This window comes from Typopeltis vanoorti, chromosome 12 (genome assembly GCF_054136105.1).
Source record: "Typopeltis vanoorti isolate ZY-2024b chromosome 12, IOZ_Tvanoo_1.0, whole genome shotgun sequence".
NCBI lineage: Eukaryota > Metazoa > Arthropoda > Arachnida > Uropygi > Thelyphonidae > Typopeltis > Typopeltis vanoorti.
The window spans coordinates 11644538-11662534 of record NC_143560.1 but is presented as its reverse complement, the minus strand read 5'-3'; the positions used below and the strand labels follow the sequence as shown (position 1 = coordinate 11662534).

The 17997-nt window shown below is 34.9% G+C and overlaps 1 protein-coding gene across 2 annotated transcripts in view; it reads left to right on the top strand.

Moving 5' to 3' along the window:
• The window catches only part of Noa36 (zinc finger protein 330 homolog Noa36), a 269801-nt gene that overhangs the window by 109534 nt on the left and 142270 nt on the right, over positions 1-17997 (top strand). For both annotated transcript variants that reach the window (XM_090401473.1, XM_090401474.1), the window contains exon 7: positions 2869-2973. In XM_090401473.1, coding sequence (XP_090257599.1) covers positions 2869-2973 — 105 coding nt within the window. The remainder of the gene's footprint in view (positions 1-2868; positions 2974-17997) is intronic.

Below are 17997 nucleotides of genomic sequence, written 5' to 3'. Positions count from 1 at the left end.
ACCAACCCTGCAGTTTACCGATTAGAATTCTATGTGGTATCCTGTCAAAGGCCTTAGCAAGGTCCAGCGGTATCACTGTAAACCCATTACCTTTATCCAGTTCAGCCGTCACTGTGTTATAAAATGTGAGCAAGTTACTGAGGCATGATCTACCCTTCACAAAAACCACGCTGTCCTCCATACTATATTCCTCTTGACTACTTTCTCCAAGACCTTGACAATAACTCCTGATATAATGATCGGTCAGTAATTTGCAACAGCAGTCTTGGAACCTCCTTTATGCAGTGGAACTATTTTTCCCTCTTTCCACCCCCTCGGGACTAACCCAGACCCAAGACTCAAATTAAACAAAATGTTGAAGGACACTGACAATTTTTAGCTGCTTCACGTACGACATGAGCTGGTATACCATCCAATAATACAGATGTATTCACATTGAGGGGTTGTGGTAGACTATTCACCTCCACTTCATTCACCACAATTCCCATATAAGCTGTTGGTTCATTCCTTCAATATCACCACTTGGATGATATACTCTTGCAAAGTGCTCGCTCAGTAATTCCACTATATCAACTGATTCGGTTTACTTGCCTACCATTGGCATTCTTTAAAATCATTCTGTTATCCCTTAATAACCGCATAAAATCCAATTCCTTCCTCCCATGTGTCCTCTCCTCCTTCCAATCACTGTTACCATAGTTGAAATCTCCCATAATAATTACCCTCCTTCCACTCATTTCTTCTATTTGCTTATGCATACTATCTCCACCATCTATTCCATCACCTGGTCTGTAGCAGTACCCAACTGTATATTTTGTTCTGCAAGTTTCAGTCTCACACCAAATAGCTTCAAATGTGCTCTTTTCTCTATCCTGCAGTTCCACTTCTATTCTCCTTGGCTGTAGCTCATCCGCTATCATCAATAACACACCTCCCCCCATTTTATTCTCCCTGTCTCTCCTGAACACACCATACCCCCTCACATTCAATCCCACTATCTGTGTCATCTTCTGTCAGCCATGTTTCACTAATGCCAATAACCTGTGGCCTGGAAGAGGCAACCAAGGCCAAAAATTCTTCCTTCTTGTTGCTAATACTCCTGGCATTAGTATATGTGAAATGCAGAAGCCTGTTAGTCCCACCCCCCTATCCTGATGCCTTATACTAACTAACCCATTCTGATTTGTTGTCCTTCATACTTGTTTAGGCACATTATACACATTCATACACTCAATTGCTTCCCTAAAGTCTGCATATCCACCTCTCCCCACCCCTAATAACTCTAGTTTCTCTGATTCTGCACATCTACTTCATTCAACAACACTTTGTCCAGTCTCGCACACCAAATCCATTCAGATGCAAACCATCCATCTTATATAAATCCTTACGCCCATCAAGCTCTCTCCACACGTCCACAAACTCCACACCACTCCTCCCGCGTAACCTATGCATAGAGTCATTGCAATTATGGCCCTCCTTCTCAACTCTTCTCTGTCATACCATGGCAACTGACTCACTATATTAACTCTCTCACTCTTTTCTTTTGCTACCTCTAGTAATTCCTTCATGTCCTCTCTCATAGCAATTTTTTCTCCTTTTAAATCATTCGTTCCTGCCACTACTATCATTTCTTTCACCCCCTGCTTTTGCACTCTGATAGACTCACGTACATCCTTAATTTTCGCACCTGGTAAGTATGATTTTAACAAACTCTCATCTATTACACCTCTTACTAAAGAATTGCCATATCCATTATTATTAGCTTTGCTCTTTTCTCCAAATTTTCTGAAAATATTTCTATATCTGACAATCATTTCCTGCTCTGCTAGATCACGAGGACAAACTTTTCCTTTTTCATTGGGTCAGTTGCTTTCTCTAAAGCCTCAAAAAATTCCTCCACTTCTATCTTAGTAGAACCTTCTATTCCTATCTTAGTAGAACCATAGGCACAAATAAGTCTCATTGTCCAGTTCCCTATTCTGATATTTATCCACATCACTCTACTTGATATTGCCTGCCCATTCAAGAAGATTTGCCTTGTATTTAGTGTTGAATACTATAGCTACTCCGTTTTGCTGATTGTTATTGCCTGAAGATAAATACATTTTATATTTATTGCTTAGAAAGATTTAACCAGCTCTTGTGTTTTTTGTTTCAGTCACCCCATTATGTCGATCCTATTATGAGGATTGGACATTAGGTCAGAAGCCCTGGTCGGTTCTGCGCATTCCTTTAAAGGCTGTGTGGAGGTTTCCTCTCAGTTATACAACTTGGATTCTTAAGCACCCCTGATTATTCTCTTCAAAAGTAAATAAATAAATAATAATGTGTAGATCCACCACTGCAGTCAGCATACATCTACTGCTTACAAAATACTGTTTTATAAGGACTATTTTGTTTTCTTATAAATTAAAGATGCCAAGAAATTATATTCTTAGTTTCATCCTTTATCCAAGTGTAAGCAAACAAAGTTTGCTCATGAAGCAACTTCATGACTGGGCAACTTGTATATAGATGCTAATGACTTCACATCACTTGCCTTAATATCTCATAATGCAAAGCACATATCCTTACAGACATGTATAATGCTATGCATTATAGGAAGGGTCACTGCCCACACCGGTGTTGACCTTTATTGAGGTCTCATGAGTGGGAAAGAAACCCAAAAGTGATACCAAGGTTGAAGTAATGCAAAAGTCATATTTCCATATACAAGTAGCCAGAAGGTGTCACACAGGGTTGTTTTCTTGAGATGCTAATGTGATTATTAAAAATTATCGAAAATGAATTCCATGCATGGTTTATATAATAAGAATAATAAAGCATTCCTTTGGTATATTAAATTCCTTGCTTATGTGGTTGTTTCAGGAGGTCGAGTATTTGAGTGCTCTTTCTGTGGCAGTTATCTTTGCGAAGATGACCAGTTTGAACATCAAGCAAGCTGCCAATTTTTAGAATCTGAAAACTTGAAGTGTAAGTTCTATATGTGTAAAATATTCAAGCTGCTTTATTCGATGATTTACTTATTGTGTTAAGTTTTTCCCCAAAATATATTTTGTTAAAACACTCAGTTGTAATGATTTAGCTACTATTTATACTCTACAGAGTTATAGTAGTAGAAACTACTATTAGAATGAACACTTTTCAGTAAATAACATGAATCTTCATCATGTCTGTGCTTTGTTTTTGAAGAGGAAATGCTGCACTTAGTGAAAAATTTAATCTGAACCATGCTAGTTATATGTGTTATATTTATAACATACTAATCTTAATTTTAATTAATTTTAAAAACTAATATTACTTAAATTCAGTGGAAAGAAAAATTCACTATTGAAAATGAAAAATCATATACAATCCATTTGTGAGGAGGGAGATAAAACCCTTATTGTACCGTACATATAGAAAAATTCTAAGTTAGGGAACTGTGAAATAAAATAAAATTTTGTGCATAGTACTGGACAGTACAATGTCCAAAAATATGCCTTATAGTCTGAATTGTTTCAGCTATATAAATACAAAAAAAAAATTAATTCATTAATTTAAAACATTAATAATAAATAATAAATATTGTATACCCATTAAACAGACATTTAATTTATTTCTAGTGCTATTTCATATATCAGTATGAATGAGCTTATAAGCATAAATACTTGATTCTCATTTACATAGATTATATATTTCACTTGATTTCTCGTTTATAAAAAAAAAAAAATTTTTTTTTAAATAAAATCTGAAGAGATTCCTGTTTATCAAATTAGAAATGACAAGCATTAAAAGTTTTGGGAAAATTTGTATAAAAAAGCAAAGGTAATAATAATAGTAAATACCTACCCGATTTTTATTCAGGACTAGTCATTACCAATACCATGTTCTGACATAAAATGCACACATTTCTTTTGAAAAGGAGACATAAGTAAATTCTCATTGACAGTGTTATTGTTTATAGTGATATCATCAAACTAGTTCAAAAAACAAGAACATACAGGGAATTGGAAATAGGAAATATCATCATTGAGTTTTCAGCAGAATGAAATTGAATATCATATTGAAAAGAACAGTTCTAAGAAAACTTTGAGATATTTAAAAAATATCTTAAATATACAAACAACCTACAAATTACTAAAGAAAGAGCCAAAAGGTTTCATTTTGGTGATGTAAAAATTACATAGGTAAAGTGGATACCAGATCCATCATTATTCAAGCTGAATGTTTGTAGAGACTATGAAAGTGTTGTAATTTATGTTATTTATTTATTTTTATTATTTTAATTTTATTATGTCAAACTGCCGGGGAAAGATCTTAGAATATAACAAAGGTAGCCGAACTGCTACCTTTGTTATATTCTAAGAGTTTATTTATTTATCTTATTCTCTTTCTTATGTCTACCTTACTTCTACTCATTTAAATATTTCTGTTAAGTTCTCTTTACCTTTTTCTATCTTAAGCCGATTTTAGTCCCCTCTTGTAATCCTTTATACTACCTACAAGTGTTAGCCCTGTTAATAAAAGACCTCTAGAGTAGGCAATTCATGGATACAGTGTTAACTATTTCCCATGCGATATAATTCGGGGAAAATTTATTTGTTTTTTCGACTGCGCCATCCTGAATTAAAATTATGGCACAAGAAGAATAGTTATAACACTTATAGAATAGATCACTTTCAAAAATAATACCTTAAATAGTCAGGCGTGGCAATTTCTCTGATTTAAGCACACAGGTTCGGTTATTTTTGTGAGATAGGGCATTGGTCAAAGCAGGCGATAGTTTTTAAACAAACAAAACATGTTTATTTTACTTAAATCACAGTGCAATATTAAACAAATTCTTTCTAATTCCTGCTTTAAACTTAAAGTTGTTTATCTTACAACATAGACCTGCAATTCACAATGCTAAAAAAAACTTGCTTTACCAACTCTAGACAATTTCTGGATTCAGGTAATTAAATTCATGGGAAAACTTTGTCAAGAAGATAATAGAAAATCAGGAAGGTGACAAAATGTTTCTGGATGCTATTGAAAAAGTTATTGCTTAGAAATGGAGGAAAGAGCATCATAAAATCTATTAGAGATGATGCGGGTGATGTGAAAACTGAAGATGAAGTATCTAGATGTCTAGGGTAATTACTTTGTTAAATGAAACAAGATATGACAGAACAGTGATAGAAAATATTGAAGAAGAATGTAGTCAAGAGAACTTATCAATACTTGATGTAGAAGAACTATGGAAAAGCAGTTGGATAGGTGAATTTGAGAAGAAATGCTCAAATATATAGCTATAAAAGTTGTACACTGGCTTCATTGTTTGGCCATATGACAAATATGGCCATAAATGGCCATATTTGCCAAGCCCCATATATAGAACATAATGAAATTATAAATCCCACCACCACCAACATAGGAATCATAGGGATGGAAGTCCAAACCACAAATGCGGGTCCTCTGAAAATATATTCTATATATAACTTTTCAAACAAACAATTACTGGAAGCAAACTTAACTGAAATTCTAGGCAAAAACCAAGCAGTGCTATGAGATGAGCATCATAAAAGCTATTAGAGATGATGAGGGTGATGTGAAAACTGAAGAAGAAGTATCTAGACGTCTAGGGTAATTATTTTGTTAAATGAAACAAGAAGTGACAGAACAGGAGACCTAAACACACAAAGCACACAGTCTGGAACAGCAAAACTATGATTCGAAACATAGGATTCTCAGTGACTTTGCTCCACCAGGAACACTATGTTTATAGGACCTCCAGAACCCACATATTACAATGTAGTAGAACTCCCTGATGTCCTTGCAGAGGCATAGCTAGGGGGATGCAGGGGGATTGGTCCACCCCAGGCAGCACTTTGAACCTTTTTGAACTTTTGCAGTTAATTCTAAAATACAGTCTCTAGAACTCGTTTCCAAATATTGTAATACTACTGCGAATTTTCCTCAAAATTGCTGTTAAGTGTTGCTAGTTGTGAGAGGAGTTTTTCTAAATAAGATTGATTAAGACTTACCTACTTTACTATAAAATAGACTTCGCCAATGTCATCAACGATTTTGCTAACAGAAAAGCAAGAAAAATAACATTTTAGAATGTTGAAATTAAAATTTTACTTCAAAAATAAACATACTGTTTTAATTTATTTCCCTATATGTCGTTTTGACTTTTTATAGTATTTTTGGTGTGTATTGAGAGGGGGCAGCAAACTCAGGGACCGCTCTGGGCGGCAAAAGTTCTAGCTATACCACTGTGTCCTTGACATAGCAATACTAGAAAATATTGTGTATCAATACCAAATAAGTTTGATGGTTGACCTCAACTCTGATCACAACCCATATTGGATCCCAACCATCAACTGGACAAAACTAATGATCATCTACACAAATCTCTTGGTCCAGTTCTGTCCATCAAATCAAAGGAAAAAATAAGTCAATTTCAAGTTTGGAAAAGCAGATAAAACTCTGTCCAACTTCCAGATGAGGTTAAAAACCTGATTTAGAAAAGAACAGAGCCAGTGCCAATACCACAGAACACTGACAAGTGTTTGACAGTGCTACAAAGGAAATTCAATATGCACAAAACGTTACAAATTCAATATGTTACAAAAACATGATTTTTGTAACAAAAAACTATTGAAATCAGCAGTGGGAGACAAAACTTGTTCTTAAACACAGAAGACCAGATGCTCCAGAAAATGAACAAAGCTGTATGCACAGACCGTAAACCCCCTCCCCTGCAGTCCATGAATGTGGTCAGGTTTATCATAACTTGGACAAATTTGAAGCTTTTGCCAACAGCCTACAGAAACATTGTAGTCCACACTGTACCCACATGGTGTGACCGGAAAATTCACCACAAACATTTACACTTGGAGACATTTTCGCTGTAAGATTGTTGCATTAATTTTTGTAAATAATCAATGGATGATAAAGGGTATTATGAAATCATTGTGCAAATTAAAAGAGATGCTGCATAAATAATTTACTTTTTGCTGCAGATCGTCAATTGAACAAATCCATCAGTAATATCACTCATTAAAAAAAAATGCTAATGCTGTGAAGCATTTAATTTTCATGTTGAATTCAGCATCTGTTTGATAGTGTAACTTCAAACCAATAGCAACAATTTTGCGATAAATATTTTGTGCAATATGAAATAAACAACCTGTAATAGTTGTTGATGTAAATATGTTAGAAAAAGCGTTGATAGTTGCTTTCTCGAAGTCAGCCATTAATGTTTCGAGATCTAATGATGAATGTAAGCTCTTTAAGGCACTGAATAATCTGCGGTAAGTTAATTCCGATTTGACAGGAAGCAAAGCAAAAAAGAAGCCATGGAATCCTTAAGGGTCTCATGCCAGTCCCAAGCCTGGATAAAGGAAGAGAGTCAGTCAGATGAGTGTGAATGCTCTGGCCGTAAAGAAAAAACACGATTGTTATCTGATGCATATACGATCAACAGCTACAACATGCTGGCTCAGATGTCACCTGGATCAACAAGGTCCACGATACCAATCGAGCGATTCCATATCATACTCATTATCAGGTGGTGATATCTACTTCAATTCTTCAGTCAGTTTCCCAATGCTATCACTGTACAATTTTATTTATTCATCAATACTTTGCCTTTTTCATCTTTAATTGTGGTCTGTTTTGGTTGCCATCTTCTATTAATGGTTCTAATCATTTTGTATACCTCCCTAGTTTTTGCTTTCCATAGTACTGTTCTATATTATTACATTGGGCTTCTAACCATTTCATCTTATCCAGCTGACTGCTTTTTTCACCTCATTACACTTTCTTCTATATTGCTCTTCTATTTGTTCTGATGTATCCCTTCTTATCTTCAACATTCTTTTCTTCTGTACTAACTTCAGTGTTTCATGTCTAATCCATTTCTTCTTGATCTTCTCTTCTTCTGGTACTCTTTCTTCAACTGCATCTTCTAACACCTTCATTACTCCTTTCACTCTTAGATTCACATTTTTTTCTTTGTCTACACTTTTAACTTTCTCCTCTAACACTGTTTTGTACCTTCTTCCTATTTCTGCTTCACTTATTGTTGCTTTCTTCGTTTCTGATGATGGGGTTTATATTTTCTTCTTTAATTTCAACTTGATGTTTGCAATAACTAGACTATGATCCAAGTCTATATCCGCTCCTTGAAAAGTTCAACACGGCTGTACTGATGTTATCCATCTTCTTTTAATCATAATCATATCAATCATGTTCTTGGTTTTCCCATCATTCGATCATCCATTTTCTACACTCTTTTTGCTGGAATCTTTGTGTTACAGATCATCATGTGCTTACAGATCAGTACATCTTGCTTTGGTATTGTTTCTATTGCCTCTGTCAGATCTTTGTAAAATAAGTCAATATCCTCATCTGTGCTGTCAGATGTGGGTGCATATATCTGGACTATTGATATATTAAATGGTTTTGCTTGAAATCTTGCTGCTATGATTCGTTCATTGACTGGTTCGAAGCCTGAGAGTGCCTTTCTAGTTTTTTTGTTAAGAAGGAAACCAACTCCTGCTTCATGCTGGGTGTCATGCCATGACCGTATGACTTCACATCTATTTATCTTTCCTGCTGATGTCCATCGCAACTCCACCAGTTCTAGTATATCACACCGATATCTCTTCATTTCCTCATGAAGTAACTCTAGTTTTCCAGCCATCCAATGTGTCTGTACATTCCATGTTGCTACTTATAATAGTTCTGTTAGTTTCTGTTTCCTTTTGGTATCCCACTTTTCTATCCAACCCCCGATCACTCGATTGGTATCACGGAGCTTGTTGATCCGAGTGATGTCTGAGCTGGCATGTTGTAGCCGTTGATCGTATATGCATCAGATAACAATCGTGTTTTTTCTTTACGGCCAGAGTATTCACACTCAATCTGACCAACCCTCCCCCTTTATCCAGGCTTGGGACTGGCATGAGACCCCTAAGGATTCCATGGCTGTTTTTTGCTTTGCTTCCTGGAAAATCAGAATTAACTTACAACAGATTATTCAGTGCCTTAAAGGGCTTACGTTCATCATTAGATCCCGAAACATTAATGGTTGACTTTGAGAAAGCAATTATCAGCGCTTTTTCTAATACATTTACATCAACAACTATAACAGGTTGTTTATTTCATATGGGACAAAATCTTTATCACAAAATTGTTGCCATTGGTTTGAAGTTACGCTATCAAACAGATGCTGATTCAACACGAAAAGTAAATGCTTCATAGCATTAGCATTTTTTCCAATGAGCGATGTTACTGATAGATTTGTTGAATTGACAATCCACAGCAAAAAGTTAATTATTTACGCAGCATCTCTTTTAATTTGCACAATTTTTAAATGATTTCATTATGTTATGTATCACTGTCATTCAGCTTAATAAAGATTTGCCTTTTTTTTAATTATTTTATAATACCCTTTACTTACTTTATTTTACTTTATAATAACCTTGACTATTTTTAGTTTTAGTATTGAACATTTTGTAAGCAACTAGAACTGAATAGTCATACAAAATCCAAATGTAATATGTTGAATACAGTCTTGATAAAATTTATTATGTAGATAATTCCATGAAGGTTGCATTATTCGAATTCACTCTATTCAAACTTATATGTAAAATATAGTAATCGATTCCAGCTCACAGAAAATAGGCAGTAAAAAATTTTAAACATAAGTTTTGCCAATTTTTCTTTAGTAGTACCCTGTTACTCCCACCCGTAATCTTGTTTCATCATATTCTATCCTTCTCCTTTCCCCAAAAATTTCTATCTTTCATCTTCCAAAGAATTCACAGCCCCACCCTTGAAACCTGGGTTTTACATTCACATGCCTTTGTCTTACCCCTATTCTCCCACATCTCTCTATCTCCACATTTCCAACTCCCCCCCCCCTCCTTTCAGTCATACTTCAGGAGTAATATGAATGTTTATCATCTTATGCTGGATGATGCTCAGTAAGAAGACAACCAGGAACATCCTACAAAGGCATGTCCAAAATTATTCCTTCCTTATATTCTTCATGTATCTGTCTTTAAAACATCAGTAATACCCTAAAAATTGAGTAAAAAGCCAGTGACATCATAAAAATGCCACTCCTAAAGAAAAATAAGCAAAATAGCCATAAAAATTATTTATTTAGAGAAGTAATAGGAAAAAAATTTTCAAGAAATATTATCTATTAAACATAAGTTTCTATATGTTTATTAATGAAATATTACAGCAAAGGATAAAAATAATATATTTGTAATTTAAATTTATTGTTAAAAAAGTCGCACAGTAGTTATAGAGAGCAAAATAAAAACAAAAAAATTCTAGATATCATTCCTGAAAATAAGCTTACACCAACAAAAACATCTTTATTGTCTTTTGAAATATTTTAGCAGCATAGACTGAACTGGTTTCTCTTTCTTTAACTCTTCATACATAATCTGGTAGATGACGCAGAGTGCTTTATCCACATCTCATGTGGATAAAGAAGCACTCTGCATGCAAATCTCAGCTGATTTGCATGCTTCGATCAACGTTAGGGTTATTGTTATTTTTTTACTTCATTATACTTCATGTTGTTTCAAAATCCAGCCATAAGCAGCAGAAGAATTCATTATAAAATATTAATACCAGAAACACTTGCATCAATGTTTTTATTGTAAAATTTTCGGCTAAGTTTCATAGCCATTGTCAATACAGTTATTGGAAAACTCAAAAAAAGAACAATTTATTTGTTCTTTTTTTGAGTTTTCCAGTACATAATCTGGTAGATGACGCAGAGTGCTTTATCCACATGAGATGTGGATAAAGCACTCTGCATGCAAATCTCAGCTGATTTGCATGCTTCGATCAACGTTAGGGTTATTCTTATTTTTTTACTTCATTATACTTCATGTTGTTTCAAAATCCAGCCATAAGCAGCAGAGGAATTCATTATAAAATATTAATACCAGAAACACTTGCATCAATGTTTTTATTGTAAAATTTTCGGCTAAGTTTCATAGCCATTGTCAATACAGTTATTGGAAAACTCAAAAAAAGAACAATTTATTTGAAAGCACGTGATATTATCTGCAATATTGGCTGCTGGAGAATAGTTCCATCTGCATTAATAGATATTTAATTACAATTATGGAACATATGAATGGTTAGTATTGGTTAATATAACTTCCCAAAATTTAGAATGTTTTAGGCAATCATTTTTCTTCAGATTCAGGTTGTGAATGTGTGCTTCACAGCTTTCTTTCTAGAAGAAAATCTTTTGGCTCTTTATTTTAGTAATTACTTTTATGCACTGACCAAGAGTTCACTTGCGAAAAATACACTTTGACATTATAAGTTCCTTAGTACTGAGCAAGATTTTTTGCTCTCTTTAGGTTTCTGCATGGTCTCTGAAGAGAACTAACTAGTTTGAAACAGCTGTCAGGTTAGTGAAACCTTATCCTTATCAAGATGGACTAATAAAAGGCAAATATATAAATGCTTGGGCAGTGCCAATGTTTTTTAAGTAGTCCACACTAAAGCAGCTCGTTAATGGGGAATGTATTCCCATAAGCTCCCTGGTCAACTTACCTTATGAAACTTTCGTAGTTTCTACATTCTGCTTTGAAATAATGCTGGGTCTAATATCCACTTTGCTTATGGCTATGAAACTTAGCTGAAAATTGTACAATAAAAATATTGAATGTGTTTCTGATATTAATATGTTATAATGAATTATGCTTCATTATTATGATTTTTTCTTTCACTCTCTTAAACAAATTTAAACATTTGTCTCAATGGCTGCTCTGTTATGGGGATATGTTTTTGATTGCAATTCTCAGTCCATACAGTTAAAAGATGCTCTGTTTCTATCACTGTAAACTTCTATTACTTGTAGATGTTTGCAAATCACAAAAAGCTGACGCAACTTTATTTCTTTATTTTCTTTTATTTTCCTTGTGTGTTTTAAAATATTCCGTACTGTAGATTCAGGCATTCCAACATCTCGTCCTATTTTAGAATTGCTATAATCACATTCATTTTGCTCAGTCACTTAAAATTTTTGTCTCAAGTATTAAGGAGTCTCTTCTTTTTTGCTCTTACTCTTTTTATTTGAAAATTAATCTTCCTTTGGTCCATCTTGTTAGGGATACCTCTTAAAACTATTAAAACAAATCACAAAAGGCAGCAGTATGTGCACATATGTAGATAAACAAGTGAAATCTGAAGCCCTAACTGTGTAAAAACTCTAACAGTAAGCTGGTAACCTCAACAGCACATGCAATAACTTTGTATTAAATGAATTTTGGTTCGCATTAAAGATGACCTGGTATGGCTGTACAATTCTCACGAAATCGAATATTGCGTTAATCGTGACCTAGCTGTATAATTGGCTTGCTTCAATTAAAATACTTTAAATGATCTCAATTGTTAGACAATAAGAAACAGACCAACAACGACATTCAGAATAAAAGAAAATACATCATGATAATATAAATGTTAAATGTAAAAATACCAGAATACAACAGTTCTCAAATTTCAGTACAAAATAAATATACACAAAATGATAGCAAACACTTAACTTGAGAAACCAGATTTTGCTTTGGTTTGCTAGCAAACCAAACACTCAACACCTAAATGCTAGCAAATACTTAAATTGAGAAACCAAATTAGCACTCTTTTCATGAAGTGAGATCTACAGAGGAAGGGAGGGGTGTAGCTTAGTGCGAATTCTTGATCTAGACCATGGAAGTGCAATTAGAGAGAAAGAAAGATGAGGTTATTATGCAAACTGACTGATCCCACATATCTACTGGCAAAAATAAAGTTTAAAACAAACATCTGTTCTGTAAGTGAAAATGTAATATGCTATACCAGCACTGTCATAAAGAACAAATCAGGACATTTTTATATATGAAATAGTATGCAAAAAAAAAGTAAGATTCCAAATAATAATAAAAAGGCTAGTTATTACATACTAAAGCTAAACAATAGGCAAGTTAAATCTGGAAATAGACGATATATGAGGTAGGTTCCAAAAGTTTCCAGTCTGACATACAAAATTTGTGCCAATTTTAAAATGCCGTGAGTGACAGATAGCACCATCAATGGGGAGCCTAGTATACCAGTTTCAACTCGGTAGAAAGGCTTATTCGTTCGTCGTACATGTTGTTTAATTTTAAAAAGGGCATATATATATATATATATCAGAATACAAAATTATAAGTAAATAATTATTTATTAACTTATTGCTGATAGTTTGCTGGTGTTATAACCAACATCTTCAGGGCACAAAAACACAGTTTGTCACAGTACGCAAAACTATAACAACATGGTGTAACAAAGGGACTAGTTTAACAAAATTGTAGCAAAAACACAAAGACTAAAGTCCTAATTAGGCATCCTCTATCTATAAAAAAAAATATTGTAGTAACAACACAAAGACTAAAGTCCTAAAAAAAAGAGAAGACAGCATTTACTAGTTATGTCTTAAGATGACTGTCTCCCAAATCTTAGGCAAATTTATACAGCCATATTTGTTGAAATTCGGAGTATGTTTTAAGGCTTCTGTTGCTTCTAAGAACAATCTCTCTGACTTGTAAAAGCTTCTGTGCAGTACTTTTATTTTCTTCCAGTTGATCCTGTGTGCAGGGATATCCAAAGCATGGTCTGCTAGGCCCAACTTGCCATATTGATAGTGCCAGATATATCTTTTATGTTCACTGATGCAAATATCCACAGTTCTTCCTGGAGTCTACGAAGTACCTTGATCGTGTGATCAAGCCTACTACTGTCAAACAGGAAGAACTGTGGACATCCGCATCAATGAACATAAAAGATACATCTGGCACTATCACTATGGCAAGTTGGGCCTAGCAGACCATGCTTTGGATACCCCTGCACACAGGATCAACTGGAAGAAAATGAGTACTGCACAGAAGCTTTTACAAGTCAGAGAGATTGTTCTTAGAAGCAACAGAAGCCTTAAAACATACTCCGAATCTCAACAAATATGGCTGTCTTAAGACATAACTAGTACCTGCTTTCTCTCTCTGTTTTTTAGTACTTTAGTCTTTGTGTTGTTGCTACAATTTTATTAAACTAGTCCCTTTGTTACACCATGTTGTTATAGTCTCGCGTAACAAACTGTAACAAACTGTGACAAACTGTGTTTTTGTGCTCGGAAGATGCTGGTTATAACACTAGTGAAATATCAGCAATAAGTCAATAAATAATTATTTACTTATAATTCTGTGTTCTGATATATACTATCAAAATTAAACAACACTTTCAACTCTCTACCTGCGTCATTCAGTTGGAGACCCTTGTTTGACTAACACGTGGCACACTATATGACTATAATGTTAAAAATTGAGTACCATGCTGTGATAAAGTTTTTTTCTCCAAGTGCTTTCAAACACAGTGATTGGATGGTGTTTATGGGGGAAAGCTTCTTCTTCATATTCCACCGTGAAGGAATGGGCCAAACAGTTTCGCCTAGGAAGAGAGAGCATCGAAAATGATCCTTGTGATGGTTGGCTGAAGTGATGACTGAGAAAGATATCTCTCTTGGTGAAGAGAAACTGCTCAATGACAGATGGTTGAAGCTTAAAGAAATCTCAGCAGGGTTGGGGCTTTCTATAACAACCATATTTCACATAATTTGCGAGAAGCTTCACATGATGGTCAATGCAAGGTGGGTATCCAAACTTTTCCCTTCACTTCAGAAGGAGAATCATGTGACCTGTTCTCACAAGTTTTTAGAGCTTTGCCAAGGGAATCGGAGAGAAGTCCTGGAATCCGTAATCAAGTTAGTCAGGCCAGAAACTTATGAAACCACCCTCGTAATAAGCAAAGCTGGTATGGTGGGTAGTCATCATCATCATCAAATTCCTGATATATATCCTCAAGGGGTGTACTGGATATGATAGTACTACATCATTACTAACTTCCTATCTACAATTTTCCTCCAAATCAGTCTGTTACCTGTCAAGACTCCAATGTTATCAGGTCTTATATTTCTGTCTTCCAAGGCACATTTTACTGTATCAATCCATCTATATCTAAAAAAAGATGTCATCCTTTTTTTACATGTCCCAGTAGATGATATACTAGTTCTATCCAAAATCAATATTTTGGATGGGCACGATGAACTACTTTGTTCAGGAAAAAAAAAAGAACATGAAATATACATGTGGAACAAACAATCAGACTATCTCAACATGCCTTAAAGAAAGACCACTTCATAAGATGAAAGAAAGCAAAGCTACTTCACAAATCTCAATTTAAATTGGAGAGACTATTCCTGGAAGTGGCATATTTTGTACAGGACTCAGTTAACTGTAACAGAACTGATTTATGAATTTACATAGATTTTGTTACACTACCCCATTAGTGTTAACAACATGAATCACCATGTAGAGCACCACTGTCACCCTCCATGCACGTGACTGTTCCTATTATACAAGTCATTTCAGTTTGTGTCTTCACTGAGTGTGTAGTGTTAAATTACCTAGCTTGAGCTAGTGAAATGTTGGTTAACTTGTAAATTATTTGTTTGCATTCCAGTGTCTATGTAGTTTTCTGTTCCAGAAACTTCGACATGGATGACTTCACTTGATCGTGTTTGTCATAAATAAAATTGTATACCTTTCAGTCAATTTATATTTTAAAAAAATGACCTTTTTTTATACATTATTTTTATACATTAACAATTGAAAAAGAAATTATTTCTTTTTCAATTTTTTTCTACTTACAAAAATAGCTGCTGATTGCTAGTTTTATATTAATTTATTATCCTACCTTCCAGTTCCAAGTCAAATTGTGATCACCTTTAGTGATCAATACATTTAGTACTGAATGAACGTGTTCTGCACTAATTTCAGAATGTTGAGCAGGATAAAGTTTTTATTATTGCACTTATAAATGTGGTGTCTTCTTCCAGAGCAAATCCAGTGTGGTTATATGTATATGCTGTATACAGGTATATGTCAGAAATTTGTATTTGTGTAAGTACCTACAATAATCTAGTAATTAAGGACACCTGGTTCTCAGTATCCAGAGAGTTTCTTTATTCAAAAAAGATTTCTCACCATTTTAATGTATACCACATACTCTGTTTATACTCTTTTTTTTTATACTTTGTTTTTTATTAAGATAGTCAAGTTGGCTAGTATCAACCAAGTGTCCTTATTTACAAGATTATCACTAGGAGATGGAAGTTGGTAAATACTTCTCACTTTACAGTGCATGTATTAATGTAAGCAATATACACACTGTACAGCATATATAACTATTTTTTTGGTTTGGTTTTGGAAGGAAACGACACAGTGACAAGCACAACAATGAAAATTCTGTTCTTTTCAACATTATTTCTACAATTAAGGCTTTATTGCTATGGCATTTCATTTGAGTAAAAAGATATATTTGGCCACTGAAATGAAACTGACCTGCTGTGGAACCTGTTCATGAAAGTTTGTCAACAGGAAAATATACCCGAGGAATGGAGGGAGAGTACTCTTGTCCCCATCTACAAGGGTAAAGGGGATGCACAAGACTGTAAAAATTACAGAGGAATAAAGTTGATGTCCCACACAATGAAAATCCTAGAAAGGGTTCTTGATAGAAGATTGAGGAAGGAGGTGGAGATTGCAAAGGAACAATTTGGCTTCATGCCTGGTAGATCAACAACAGATGCTATCTTTGGGTTATGGCAGATGATGGAAAAGTTTCGAGAGAAACAACGTGAGCTACATCTGGAATTTATTGATCTGGAGAAAGCATACATAGAGTGCCAAGGCAAGAAGTCTGGAGGTGTCTGAGGGAGAAGAAGGTTCTGAAGAAATATGTCAAGTTGGTGCGGGAGATGTACAGAAATGTGAAGACAAGTGTTCGGACCTGTCTGGGACAGACAGAAAGTTTTCAAGTAACAGTTGGCTTGCATCAAGGGTCAGCATTAAGTCCGTTTCTATTTAACATTGTGATGGAGGTGGTTACGGAGGAGGTGAGAGAAGATGCGCCTTGGACAATGTTGTATGCAGATGACATCTTGCTGTGTGCAGATTCAAGAGAAGAAGCAGGAACTAAACTGGAAAGATGGAGAAAAGTACTGGAAGAGAGAGAGGTACGAGACTGAGCAGAAGTAAGACAGAGTATATGTGTTGCACAGGGGGGGGGGTGGCTAGGAGACAGATCTGGAGCTGGAAGGAAATGCCATCAGGAAGGTGAGGGACTTTAGATACTTAGGTTCAACAGTGGAAGAAGATGGAGGAGCTGAGAAGGAAGTCGGATGCAGGATACAAGCGGGTTGTAGGAACTGGAGGGAGATAGCTGGAGTGTTATGCGATAAGAGGGTGCTGATCAATCTGAAAGGCAAAAATCTACAGGACAGCAGTGAGGCCAGCTATGACGTATGCTATAGAAACTGTGGCCCTGAGGAAAAATAACATCAGCAGGATGGAAGTAGCAGAGATGAGAATGCTTAGGTGGATGTGCAGTGTGACCAGAAAGGATCGTCTGAGAAATGACTATGTGGGAACAGTGAAAGTTACAAAAAAAAGCATAGCATCACGAAAAGTGTTCTTTCGTAATGCTATACTTTTTTTTCAGTATCTCTTATACAAAAAGAAATCATTCCTGCACAATATCTGGTACTAGAAAATGCATTACTAACTTGGATGAAGTTTGCTTGAGCAAGGAAGTGTCTGTGGAGGGCAACATTTTGAAATTCAGTGCTGAAATGTTTGCACTTCATCTGAAACTGGAATTGGATTTCAAGTATTCCAACGGCTGAGTACAGTGCTTTAAAACCTATCATGGACTATCCTTAAAAAAGATATGTGATAAAAATGCCTCAGCATATCCTACATGGTGAAAATTTGAAGAAAAAAAAAAGTTAAAAGAACTTTTAGTCGTGACCTAATTTTTATGTTATGGGGCTTACAACTCTTGGAGTTATGTAGGGCCGGTGGACATTTATTGAGTTTTTGTCACATTTTATGGCTATCGTTTCCTATATTC